Raw genomic sequence first — 12,763 nt, forward strand, 5'->3', positions numbered from 1 at the left:
AGCCTCCTCCTCACCATGGATCACAGATGACGTTCCATGTTTAGTTTTATGCAAATATTGACCAAACACAGCAATGTATAGGTATAGGGATAGCAAAATATAGCCTTATTTGAATGATTGATGAATTGCAGGGTTCAACGTCACATGCTCATGGATCGGAGGGTGGTGTCAACGTCCAAGACTTTCTCGTCCATGGTGCTGGAGGGAGTGGCCACCTTCCTGGTGGCGGAGGAGGGAGTGGCCAAAACTCCCACAGCCCGCCGGAGTGAGGAGTGAGTAGTGAGTGTGTACTATGGACTGTTTATGGACTTATGGACTATTTATGGACTCTGGACTTATTTGAATGGACTATGGAATGTGTTTTGTGAATTATGTGAATGTGTTTTGTGAATTATGTATTTTGCTTGTGAATGTGTATATGTTAATTGTGATAATGTTTATTTTGCTGTGAATTATTAATAGGTGCAGAAAAATCTGTTTGGGGGGGGGGAACATCAATTTTCGTCGGCCTCGGTGGTGGCCGACGAAAATAAGTTCCCAGGCTATTTTCGTCGGTCTCAGTGGTGGCCGACGAAAATAGCCTGGGAACTTATTTTCGTCGGCCACCATTGGGCCGACGAAAATACTAATTTTCGTCGGCCACCATCGGGCCGACGAAAATAGTTGGTCCACTCACTATTTTCGTCGGCCTTGGGAAAGCCGACGAAAATAGATAAATTTCGTCGGGACCGACGAAAATAGTTGCCTAATTTCGTCGAATTTATTTTCGGCGGCTATTTTCGTCGGCCTGCCGACGAAAATATTCTATTTTCGTCGGTTTAGGCTTATTTTCGTGGGTTTTTGGCCCACGAAAATTTAGGCGTTTCCTGTAGTGAAAATGAGTTCTTTGGAGTATTGTATAGTATAGTAGGAGGTCGCCAGAAAAAAAAACATATATACAAGACAACGAGATATAAACATATATACAAGAGGGCAGTTTTACAGTACGTACCTGCCGACTATCGTGGGCTAAACATTGCTTTCAGCAAAAAGGTTTGGCTGTACGTAGTCGTCCACTGACAGTACGAGGAACAATACAACATATAGCAGAAAACTGCAGCCGCGCGCGCATGATTATTTTGAAATCCGAATGATGAAACTGTATAGAATAGGTGAACAACCAGCTAAAGAAAAAAAAAACAGTGAAAGGCAGCATGCATGCAGGATTTCAATGAATGGAATTGTTATTATGTACAAGCAAGCAGACGTACATACATACATACACAGTAAGACAAACACTCTCTCAACAAGTCTCCATGTCCTAGCCTAGCTAGCTATATTATATATATAAACAACAACCAATGCAAGGACGAGAGGCATGCAAGGGGTCGAAGCAAGGCGTAGCGTACAGGCAGCTTCTTGCTAGCTCAATCTCCAACCAGCACGCATGGCATGGCAGGCACCAGGCAGCACGGAGGACAGGGACACGGGCCTACAAAACTTGCTTCCCCTATCGTACTCAACCTCCAATCAGCAGACCACACTAGCTAGGCGAGGAAGAACAGCAGCAAAGCAAATCAACAGAGAGAAAGAACACACGGCGCTCGTCGACCGCCATTTTTTTATGCGTGTGTAGCTAGCTAGGCGGCCGGCCGTGCCGTGCGCAGAGGCAGAGGAGCGGAAGGAAGCTAGTGCCCGACCCCGGGGCTCGGGACGGAGCCCATCACCCGCGCGGCATTAGCATTACTGCCAGCGACCGCCGCTGTCGTCGCCGCCGACGTCCGTCCGTCTCCTCCGCTGCTGGCACCACCTTCCTCGGCCCCACCGGCGGACGCGGCGGCAGGCAGCAGCACCCTGGCCGCCGCCGCGCACGGAGGCGGCGCCACGAGCGTCGTCGCCACGGCGAGGGACAGGAGAAGGAGGAGAGGGGCGAGCGCCGCCAGTCTGCGGCTGCACGCGGCCATCTCTTGCTCGCTTGCTCTCGAGTATATATCGACCGACGACGTATCGTATCCTTTTATCCTGGACGAAACAAAGCAGAAGGCAGCGGCGACGGCGAGGCGGGGGGAGGATTTCGAGTGGGGGTCAGGGAGGGTTTATATAGGCGCGATGGAGGGCCGGGGCCGCGCGTGGTGGCGCTGCGCACGCAGTGCCCCCAGTGGGAGAACGCGATGGAGGCGTGGGGACAAAGACAACGCGCGCGGTGGAGGCGTACGGACTAGGGAGGCACCCCTATCCATATCGAGGCGCCATCGACCGGACCGGACTCCGGAGCATCGAAACCCCGAGGAAGCCGACGAAAAACACGCGGACGAGGGAACGAGAGCGACCCCTTTGCAGGGACTCACATCCATCATCTGAAGGTCATAAAAACAAATCAAAATTTACAAACTAATTCTTTAATAATTTATTTTTCTCCTATTTATATGGGTCTTCAATTGATGGACGTGAGGGGCCGTAAATAAGTTCGTTTGTATCAAGAAAAAGGTGTTTGTCTCCTCTAGATGCAAAATGCCCGCGTTGCTCTTGCTTCTCAGGAAAGCCTTTGCTTTCCTCGTAGAACACTTGCTCTCTCTCTCTCACACACAGACACACTCTCGCTCTGGCCTTGTCTTATCGGCAGCTTGCCACTTTGCCAGTGCCAACACGTGCACCCCCATCGTTGCCTACGTGCAGAAGGCACTGCTTCTTTCAGGCAAACTGTTGCTTCCCTCTCCGTCGCGCGCTTCATGTGTCCTTCTTCCTTGGGCTTATTACTGTAACAACAGGGCATCCCTTAATTAGCTATAATATATAAATTGATGCCTGAGGTTCATTTGTCACTACGTATCGTTTATTAGCGCATCGTTGTTTTTTTCTCTACCAAGTAACAGGCCGCCATAGAAAACTATGTCCGTACTTGCTCCCGTTCTTAATTGCAAGTTACTTTATTTTCTTAAAGAGTCAAAGCATGCCCCTTAAATATGACTAAAATTCTAAAAAAGATATAAAAAACTTATGATATTGCTATAAAAGTATAATTAATAAAAAAATCTAATGATACATATTTGATACTATACATAGTATTATTTTATTATAACTTTTCTTTATCAAGTTTAAGATATTTCAATCATAAAAAGTAAAAAAAAATATAATTTGGTACCAAGGAAGTACAAGTGGCACAAACCTACTAATTCGGGTGCTCCCTGGCCTATAGTATAGCAACTCACTTCGTTTTTTCGCAAAAAAAATTAGGTGGTTCACTTTTTAAACCTTGACCATTTTTTACAAAAATCATCCGAGGGCTTAGGGCTTGAATCCATCGAACGTGTGATAGGCCATAGACTTGGACAGAAAATTATCGATTCGTAACTTTGTCGTTTTACTGTTGTATAGGGACAAACCAGAATTAAAGGAAGATCTAGATAAAAATTCTCAACCAAGTCTTACAACTCAACTGATGGCTCGAAGCATGCCATTAGGCTATGTTTGGATAGTCTAGTATTCACCACAATGCACATGAGTTGAGGGAGATTGGTTTAATTTACACATCAATCCACCTCAACTCATGTCTATGGGATGAATATTAGAGTATCTAAACAAGCCCAGTGTTTCTGTTTATAGCGTGTTCGTGTAAAAAAAATCTATATATGTAGCATGATGGAGAAAGTAATTGCTGGATATTATTGTAGCAACACACGCTTACACGCATGCGCAACAATGCTAGTTTGATTAAGTTTATTTTAATATTTTGATCGATGTGTCATTGACTCACCTTGAAAACATCTCTACTCAAACCAGCAAGTTGGTTATTAGCTTGCTCTTACGGTTAATCTATAACCCACTAACTAGCCTTCAACGTGTAGAGGCAATGGAGAATTTTCCACTTCATCAACGTGTAGAGGCGTCAATGGAGATTTTTCCACCGGTATAGACACAACATCCTTATCCTCATGAAGTTACACATATCCCCATCTCCATATTAATATCCATCATGGGTATATATTAATTACGTGCCTACTCTCATTCGGGTATCAGGTCTTCAATGGGTCCCCATCCCGACAATAAAAACATGATCACATTATATTTTATATGATATTAACAATCACACAACAATATATCACAAATAAATCTGACATGTAACAAAAAAACATTGTGTAAAAATACAAAACAACAAAACAAGTGTGTTTTATTAGGTGGATGGATGGGTGCTTAAAAAGGTTGTGAGGGGTAGAATTAGTTATTGAGCTTATTGCCTATTAGGATACACACCTAATTTTATTAGGTGAATATTACTCATGCTTAATTGGGTTCATATTATGCTTTCTCATACTCGTATCGAGTCCCTATTGGCACTACATGTAAGGTTTCCTTTTCTTCGCGCTGAAAACAAAAACCCGTCGAATTGACATTGTGCTTTGTTTCGCAAACACTTTCTAACATTTCCGCGTCTCCATATGGCTCTTAATCCGATAGCTTCCCAAAGTCAAAATAAACTGAATACGCAAAATATCAAGTTCACACTAATCACTCCAAAAAGCGTGAACTACTAATCGATCTACGATTTTAAATTAATACAGAGTTAGCCATGCATAAATTCAACGCCACTTGGCCCCAGGTCGATCAGCTTGACGTGATTCCAATCGCGCGCACGCGTGTGTGGGGCAATTTGGCAAATGGATCCGATAGAGAAGTGGATTAAGACTGTCAAGTGTGTTTGTTTTGTGTGTTAATCCAAGACGTACATGCATATGGAAGCAAAGTCTGTATGCTAACTGATGGAAGTGTGCACGCCAGTTCTCAGCTTCTTGTGCTCAAATGCTGCTTCCAAGCTAGCTAGCACTCTACATACTAAGCTATAATTTCATATTGAAGCAGGGCTGTCGCCTGACTCTCTTCAAGCGATTGTTTTGGCAAAATGTATATTCTTGCGTTCGGAGTGTGGGGCGATTTAGAATTTGAGTGCCCCAAGCCTCTCAACTTTAATTTGGTTGCTTAAGTCAGATTTTGAACCTCTAGAGTTAATAGTTAGCTGCTAAAATTATGTATAGGTTCCAAACATCTTCATCTAATGCCCCAACTAATTATTGACTAACTCACAAACAACAATTAGTTCATTATTTCGCTGACTAATTAGCTCTAGGGGTTACAAACAGGGCTTTAGACCCCATTTACATGCACTAAGTCTGATAGTTAGCCACTAAAATCAGCTAAAAACATCTAAACAACCCAATTAATAATTTAGCTGTTAACTACTTTTAGCTGAAGACATCCAAACACCTCAGCTAGCAAAGTCCAGCTAACTATTAGCTACACCATCAACTACCCATTAGTTATTAGTTAGTTCAACCCAGCTAAAATTAACTAATAGTTAGCTAGCTAATTCCACTAGCAACTTTTTAATCAACTAACTATTAGTTATAATGCATTCAAAGAGGGCTTTACTGCCTTAGCTTGCGCAATACATTGATAAATAGTGTTAAGATACTATATAAACTTATACGGCGCTTAGAACAAGCTAATTAGTTTTGCATAAGGCAATTAACTTATTTCAACAATTATATATTCCAAATGACCTATCCACCGAGTCACATGGTTTTAAGTTTTTAACCCTGGCTAAACTGATGGTGACAAGGTACGCAAATTGTATGTTGGATGACCAACTAGTTGGCTCCATGGTGCAAGTAAAGACAGAGAAGGCACAGCTGGCACGCCATGTGCAGGGACCTACAAATAGCACCAGATCAACAATTTTTTAATATGGTACCAGAAAGACACATGTTTTTAAATATGAAATCGGATAAATACAAATTTATATTTAAATTAAAGATCTTTACATAATTTATAACTCTATAGTTGATAACTTTTAAATTTGACATCTTTTTTTTTTGGAATTTATTTGAGATCTTTCAAACATCTCCAATATTTGTTTAGAAATTAATGCACTTACAGGTACGACTTCCTGAAAAAATCCTAGTGAAATTCACAGGTCCAAATCCATGCTATGGTGTCGCTCAGATCATATGCCAATGGCTGCAGGTACAAGGTTTACGTGGAGGGGAACGCGTGGTCGGTGAGCGAGAAGTACATCCTGGCGTGCGACTCGCCGGTGCTGTTCGTGACGACGCTCTTCCAGGAAGGACATCCTGTGTCCAGGGGGCTCGTCGCCGGCAATCACTACTGGCCCCCATCAACCGGGAGCACATGTGCAAGTCCATCAACTTCGCCGTTGGCTGGGGCAACGAGCACCCAGTGCAGGCGCAACTCATCGGCGAGCAGGGCAGCCGGTTTGTGAGGGAGGAGCTGAGCATGGACTACGTCTACGACTACATGATGCACCTGCTCACCGAGTACGCCGGACTGCTCCGGTACAAGCCCGCCGTGCCGGAGAAGGCCGTGGAGATATGCACGGAGTCCGTGGCCTGCCCTGCCCAGAGCCTGCACCGGGACTGCATGATGGATTCCATGGAGAGTCACGTTGCAGGCTTCGACCTATGCACACTGCCACCGCCGTTCACCGACGAGGAGGCCAAGGCAATAGCCGACAGGGAAGCGGAGGTCTTGAGGAAGGTAGAGAAGATGGAGGACTAGGCGGCAAGCTAGATAGCTGAAATCTGACATCAAACAATTTGATGCAAATGAGGAAAACGAGAAGTTTAATACAGGTGCACAGGAAAAAATAGTCGATGTTAAAAGCATTGTGAAATAAGTTTGTACCTGTAAGTGCAAACCACCTGTATACATCCATTGCCATTGATGTTCCACTTTCTTCAAGCTCCTCATTTTCCGTGGATTTCACGCTTTCATTTTTCATTTTCCTTTTTCTGTCTTCAAGTGAGAAGCAAGAAACGAATATGACATCCAGTTTCACGGTATATTTTTTTTCACTCCCAATTCTCAAAGTTGAATCATCAGGTATACAGGTAGATACCATATGCATTGGTTTTCCATGCACTGAACTATCTCTGTCCCTTTAGACGTGCAATTCTTCATCCTGCAGAAGAGCAAACACTTGGATGTTCTTGTATCAAAACAAGGCGATTTACCCAAAAACGGGGAAACGCATAATTAGAAGAGTCGATTGCCAGAAAATCATTTTTTCCCTGTGTTGTCAACTTTAACTAGATAAATCTATGATACAGAGAATGATACCAGAATACGTTAAACATGCTATTTTGTTTTAGTCCCTAAGGAAAAAAAAGGATAGTGGAAGCACAAGACTAGAGAGTAGACTGCCCCGTTAGAAAACAAATGGATTAGATTTAAGGTGGTTATAACAATATATATAATTAGTTAGAAGGCACGAAGCAGTGTCTTCTGCCCTATCATGAAATCAAGTATTGCTGTGAAGTAAGATGAACCTGTTAGGCATGTTTGTTTGGGCTTCCCGGAAGCTTTTAGACCTCTGTTTCTAGACCTTTCAAAACGCTTTTAAACGCTAAAAAGCTCCTGGAAGCCAAAAACAAGAAGCTCAGTACAGTGAGCTTTGGGGCATTTGGCTTATGGGAGCAGTTTGGCTTTTGGAAAGTCCAAAATCTAATAGTCTAAAAATGACCAAAAGCTCAAACAAATCAACGGGTAGTCCACAGGAATGCGAATGCCACTAGTTGTCAACCCAATAGGCATAAAAAAGATATCCAGCGTCTGGTCATGAAATAATTAGTTACTTACAGCATTTCCTTTGACAATGCTTCGTCAGCCTTTACTTTTCAAATGTATTATATTTATTGTTGACTATGAAATGGAGTTTCACATTATTAGGTAGACCCTCATCGCGCAATTGTAAATCCTTTTTAGAAATATAACAAACACAGCACTGATTTTTAAAACTTGTATTAAAAAAAGACGGGTAACAGAAGGGATAAATGTGTGTTGAATAAAGATCAGACCACCTTAGTGAGTTCACTAACTACATATATCAAGATCTTTTATTATAGTGTCTAAAAGTAAGACAATAAGTAATACATCATAAAATATCAGTACAACCTTTTCTAACCTAATAATTATTATAAACAACAATACAAAAAGCTGCTAATACAAAATCAAGTATTTATAAAAGGGGGCAGACCTAGTGCCAGAGACTCCCACGTGAGTGGGGTCTAGAAAAAGGATAAATCAATACCAGCCTTCCTCTGCAAATGCAGAGAGGTTGCTTCGAACCTATGATCCGGTGACTTAGTGAAACAACTCTCATCACTAAACCAGCCTGCCCTTCAAAATCAAGTATTTATCAAGAACTAAAATTCATTTCACTTGTTAAGAGCAGAGCGGTTAATGAGATAGAAATGGTTGCTCAGTTTACACAATAATGCAGCATGAGGCAACTTCTTTCAGCCTTTTCCATATGGAGCACATCATGATTTAGGGCAGACCGTTCTTACCACATAACACTGATTCGGATGCTCGTGTTATGACTCATGAGACAATATGTACCAAACATGACCATCAGGTCTCCAGTATTCCACAGAGAGGGTGGTTCTTGAATGTTGAAAATCACCCTCATCTTGGACTTGGAAGCAGTCCATCCTTTGCCATGCCATGCAGAACGTCTAAGACTGCGTCCACATTACCTTCATTTAAGTTGAGGTCAATAAGAGCCTTTGATGCTTCTGCATCAGCAAGGGAACAATAGTTCAACAACTGCTGAATCACCTGATCTGCTTCCACAACCATCCCATTTTCAAATAGACCCCTAATCAAGGAAATCGTGCTTGTTGAATTTGGAGCAAAACCACCCTGCAGCATTTGCTTATGGAAGCTGAGAGCCTTCATAACATTTCCTGCCCTACAATGCCCATGAATAAGCACACTGTAGACAGACCCGTCAAGATTCCAGTTTCTGTCTAACATTGATTGATAAACTTTATCAGCTTCATTCATTAAACCTTTCATGCAAAATCCCTTCAAGAGAGCTAACACACTCTTAAGCTCAGCTTTTCTACAACAATGCATCAGGGCATCATATTTAGTATTTGCTGGAATTGGATCTTCATGGTATAATTTGAAGAGCAACTGTTGTGCTTCCATAGCACGTGCTGATTTACTAAGCCCATTAATAAGCACACTGTAAGTCACAACATCAGGAAGAACTCCTGCCTTTACCATTTTATCGTGCAGAGAAAGAGCACTCTCCACATTACCCTCCTTGCAGTGGCCATCAATAAGAGATGTGTATGTAAATTCATCAGGTTGTAGGCCAAGCTTAATCATATTTTTGAAGAGCACATGAGCGTCACTGAGTCGTTTCTCCCCACAAAGAACCCTTATGAGTGATGAGTAGGTGATTGCATCTGGAAGAACACCCTTCTCAAGCATCTGTTGGTTCAATTCAAATGCAGAATGTGTATCACAATTCTTACAGTACGCACTGATAATCGTACTGTATGTCACAACGTCAGGCTTCAGTCCTTTAGCTTCCATTTCATGGAGTAACTCTCTTGCTTCATCCATTCTTCCTACCATACAATAACCATTAATAAGTGCATTATAACACACCACTGAAGGCTTTATTCTGCATTGCTTCATCCCCCTTACTGCAAGCAATGCATCATCCAAGAATCCCTTCTTGCAGAACCCATCTATCAAGGCTGTAAAAGTGACCTCATTCATCTGGAGGCCCCTCTCCCTCATCTGCCTCACCAATGTCACTGCCCGCTCCAAGTTCCCAGCCTTGCACATTACATGGATCAATGACGTAAATGTCACGACGTCTGGCATGATCCCTTTCTGCGTCATCTCTGCAAACACAGACAATGCCTCGTGCGAGCACCCTGCCTTGCAATACCCACCCACTAAGGTGTTGTAACTGACCCCATCCGGCGCCAAACCCTCCCTCACCATTTCATCGAACACCTTGCGTGCGTCCTCCATCTTCCCAGCCTTGCACATCCCATTCACCATTGAATTGAAGGTCACCAGGTTGGGCTTCAAGCCGCCCTCACGCATCATGCCGACCAGCCTCTCCGCGCCATCCACCTCCCCGGCTCTGAAGAACGCCGCGACGAGCGTGTTGTAAGTCACGACATTGGGGCCGCAGCCTGCGCCGCGCATGTCACGCAAGATGCTGAGCGCTTCTTTCCGGTGTCCGCGGCCGCACAGCGCGCGGACGAGGATGTTGTAGGTGTACACGTTGGGCGCCACGCCGTCGCTAAGCATGGAGTCGAAGAAGCGCCTAGCGGAGGTGAGCGACGCGTCAGAGAGCGCGAGGAGGACGGCGTTGTAGGCGAGCACAGAGGGCACGTACCCGGCTGACCTGGCGAACGCGAGCGCCGCAGCAGCGAGGGAGGCGCGGTTGGGGAGCGAGGCATATGACTTGATGAGCGAGTCAAAGGGGCGCGGCGGCGAGGAGGGGAGGAGGCGGAGCGCGCGGAGGAAGCAGACGAGGAGCGGGAGTGGAGGGAAGGACGCGACGAGGCGGGAGGCCGTGGGGAGCGAGAGCGGGAGGTGGAGGCGGCTGAGAGGGAGCGGAGGCAAGCGCGCGGAAGCGTTGAGGAGAGCCGCGAGGTGCGCGTGGTGGACGTGGCTACTGCACGCCTCCGCCGTCGCTTGTCGCGTGGAGGCGGAGGCGGCTGCCATATTCTTCAGCCCCCCGCCGATAGGAGTAGCGCCAGTGGCGGCGGCGGCGGCGGGGGGGGGGGGGGGGGGGGGGGGGCGGTCGTCTCGGCAACTAGATTTTGAGATTTTTTGCTTATTTGGCATCGTCTACATTGGGCTTCAGATACTTGGACTTCCGAAGACGTCAATTGCATTATTGGCATCGTCCGCCCTTTGAAGATTTGGCAACGCGCGCGGCTGATGACCATTAGCAGCTCCCTGATTCGCTTCCTGCCCCTGGCTGTGGTCTTCATCCGTCCCGCCGCGCCGCCGTCCGTTTACGCCGTCTGCTCTAGGGTTTGTTCTTCTCCTCCCTCCTCCCCGTATTCCCCCACATCGCGGCTTCTCTTCTCCCCCCTCGCCCTCCCTCCCCCCACTCCCCCATTCTCATCCATGTAACCTGCGCGGTAAGATTTGCAACCTCGTTTCCCAATTTTCCCTGGTCTGTAACCCTAGCTTCACTGTCTCCTGTCCGTGGCTCCATGGATGCGGTGGCTGAGCTGTGTGCGTGTGCTCTGAAGTGCTCCGCTGCCGTTGATGCAGCTCCTGACACCGTAAGTGCTTCGTTTACGGTGGCGGTTGTGCTTCGTTTACGGTGGCGGTTGTAGCTAGGGATTGGATGAGATTGGAAAAAATTAAGAAAGAGTTTGACTTAGACTTTGTTCAGTTAGGGCTTGTTCGGTTATTCCCAAAACATATGGATTGGATGAGATTGGAAAAATTTGAGAAAGAGTTTGACTTGTTTGAGATTCAAACTCATCCAATCCCACTCAATCCACATTGATTGAGAGCTAACCGAACAATACATGGGATGAAATCCCACCATGGATTTAATCCGGATATGGATTGGGTGAATCCATACCTCACACCCAATCCCATGATGGGATTAAATCCATCAACTAATCCATGTGTCTCTCAAAGCTACTTATTCTTTTGATCCATGGATTTTAATGTAAACTTGTGCAATATCTTCATGGATTTGTTCCATACCTAATGAGTTATGGATAGAATCCATGTCTTCCATAGTTTAAAAAATTCCCAAACACTTGGGTTATATTCCATGATGGGTTTAACCGAATAAAAAAAATTAAGTAGTCTTGGATTAGTTTGGGGCATGGATTGTGACATGGATTTAATTCCAATCCATGCTAATCAAAAGCTGGATTGGTGTAAACGAACAAAGCCTTAGTTGGAATTTAAACCCACCCAATCCCACTCAATCCATGTGGATTGAGAGATAACCGAATAAGCCCTAAATTGTTTCTACCTATGATGTTCTTCAAACTGCTGTTGCGACGGAGGAAAAGCTAAGTGTGCATTCAATCTCGCTTGTGCCGCCGTCGTGTGTGGTGAGGAGGCGTTGACATCCGAGACAATTGTATTTTTGGGACTACAAACAGTGTGCTTTGCAATAATGCCATTCCAAACAATTAGCTCGCATAAATGGGATTATAAAGATCTTATAATTGATTAAGATGCCATTTAGTATATTCTCTTCCTTATCTAATACAATCTCTTGTATTTTGTGCCGTACGAGACACTTTTGCCCCTCAAGCCGTTCTACAGGTTTCATCTCTCGTTTACGTGGCCTGAGCGTTTCAGCTCGTGCGCCGCCATGGAGCTAAATCATCTCCATCAGATTGGAGACGCCGGACAGGGCACCACCACCACCACCACGCTGGGCACAGTCGTCCCCGTTCCATCGAGCAGGCTTGAGGCGCAGGGCATAACTGATGCTTCAGTTACCTGAATAATGGGGCAACCTATTGTGTTGTAAGCATTAGTATTGTTTACCTGCACATTGTCTATCAGTGTTCACTGTACATGGCCTTACTTTAAAAAATGGTTTGTGTTTTTTCCTAAATTTTGAATGGTGGTAGGGCAAGGCGATACATACGATCTCTGATCAATTTCTTGAAGATTTGCTTTAAACATACAAGAATAGCTTTGTGTCATCTGAACTTGCTCACACCATACTTGATTGTGGTCAAAACTGAAGAACTGATGCATATATTGTTATGTGCTGCTAACCGTACACAAGAATTTCAAGCTACATAAGTCCAATATGCATCCAGAATAAATCGCTTGCATGAGCCCAATTGAATCCCTCTCTAACGAATTGGTGACCTCTATATCTGTTCGTTGATAAGCATGCGGCATCCATGGCCAATTCGGCTGAGCCGCGAGCTGTCTTCGACGCACGGGCATGTGC

The 12,763-nt window shown here is 44.8% G+C and overlaps 1 protein-coding gene across 8 annotated transcripts; it reads right to left on the reverse strand.

Moving 5' to 3' along the window:
* Positions 1-5,759: 5,759 nt before the first annotated feature.
* LOC103638071 (pentatricopeptide repeat-containing protein At5g39710) lies at positions 5,760-12,446 on the reverse strand. 8 transcript variants are annotated; one of them, XM_020543939.2, is made up of 4 exons: positions 10,202-12,446; positions 8,340-10,129; positions 6,676-6,952; positions 5,760-6,572 (listed from the first exon to the last, which is right to left on the reverse strand). In XM_020543939.2, exons 1-2 carry the CDS (start codon positions 10,654-10,656, stop codon positions 8,458-8,460), a joined length of 2,127 nt encoding a protein of 708 aa, XP_020399528.2. In that variant the 5' UTR covers positions 10,657-12,446; the 3' UTR covers positions 5,760-6,572; positions 6,676-6,952; positions 8,340-8,457. The 8 variants fall into 8 exon arrangements, with proteins under 8 accessions (XP_020399528.2, XP_035818373.1, XP_035818371.1 ...); XM_035962480.1 differs by having other exon boundaries at positions 6,676-6,786; positions 6,890-6,952; positions 8,340-12,446; XM_035962478.1 differs by having other exon boundaries at positions 6,676-6,786; positions 6,890-6,952; positions 8,027-12,446.
* Between the last annotated feature and the right edge of the window lie 317 nt (positions 12,447-12,763).

This window comes from Zea mays, chromosome 9 (assembly GCF_902167145.1).
Source record: "Zea mays cultivar B73 chromosome 9, Zm-B73-REFERENCE-NAM-5.0, whole genome shotgun sequence".
NCBI classification, from domain to species: Eukaryota; Viridiplantae; Streptophyta; class Magnoliopsida; order Poales; family Poaceae; genus Zea; species Zea mays.

Coding starts and splice junctions, on each gene's coding strand:
- LOC103638071 (XM_035962480.1), bottom strand. CDS start 10,656: ATGCCAAATAAGCAAAAAATCTCAAAATCTAGTTGCCGAGACGACCGC.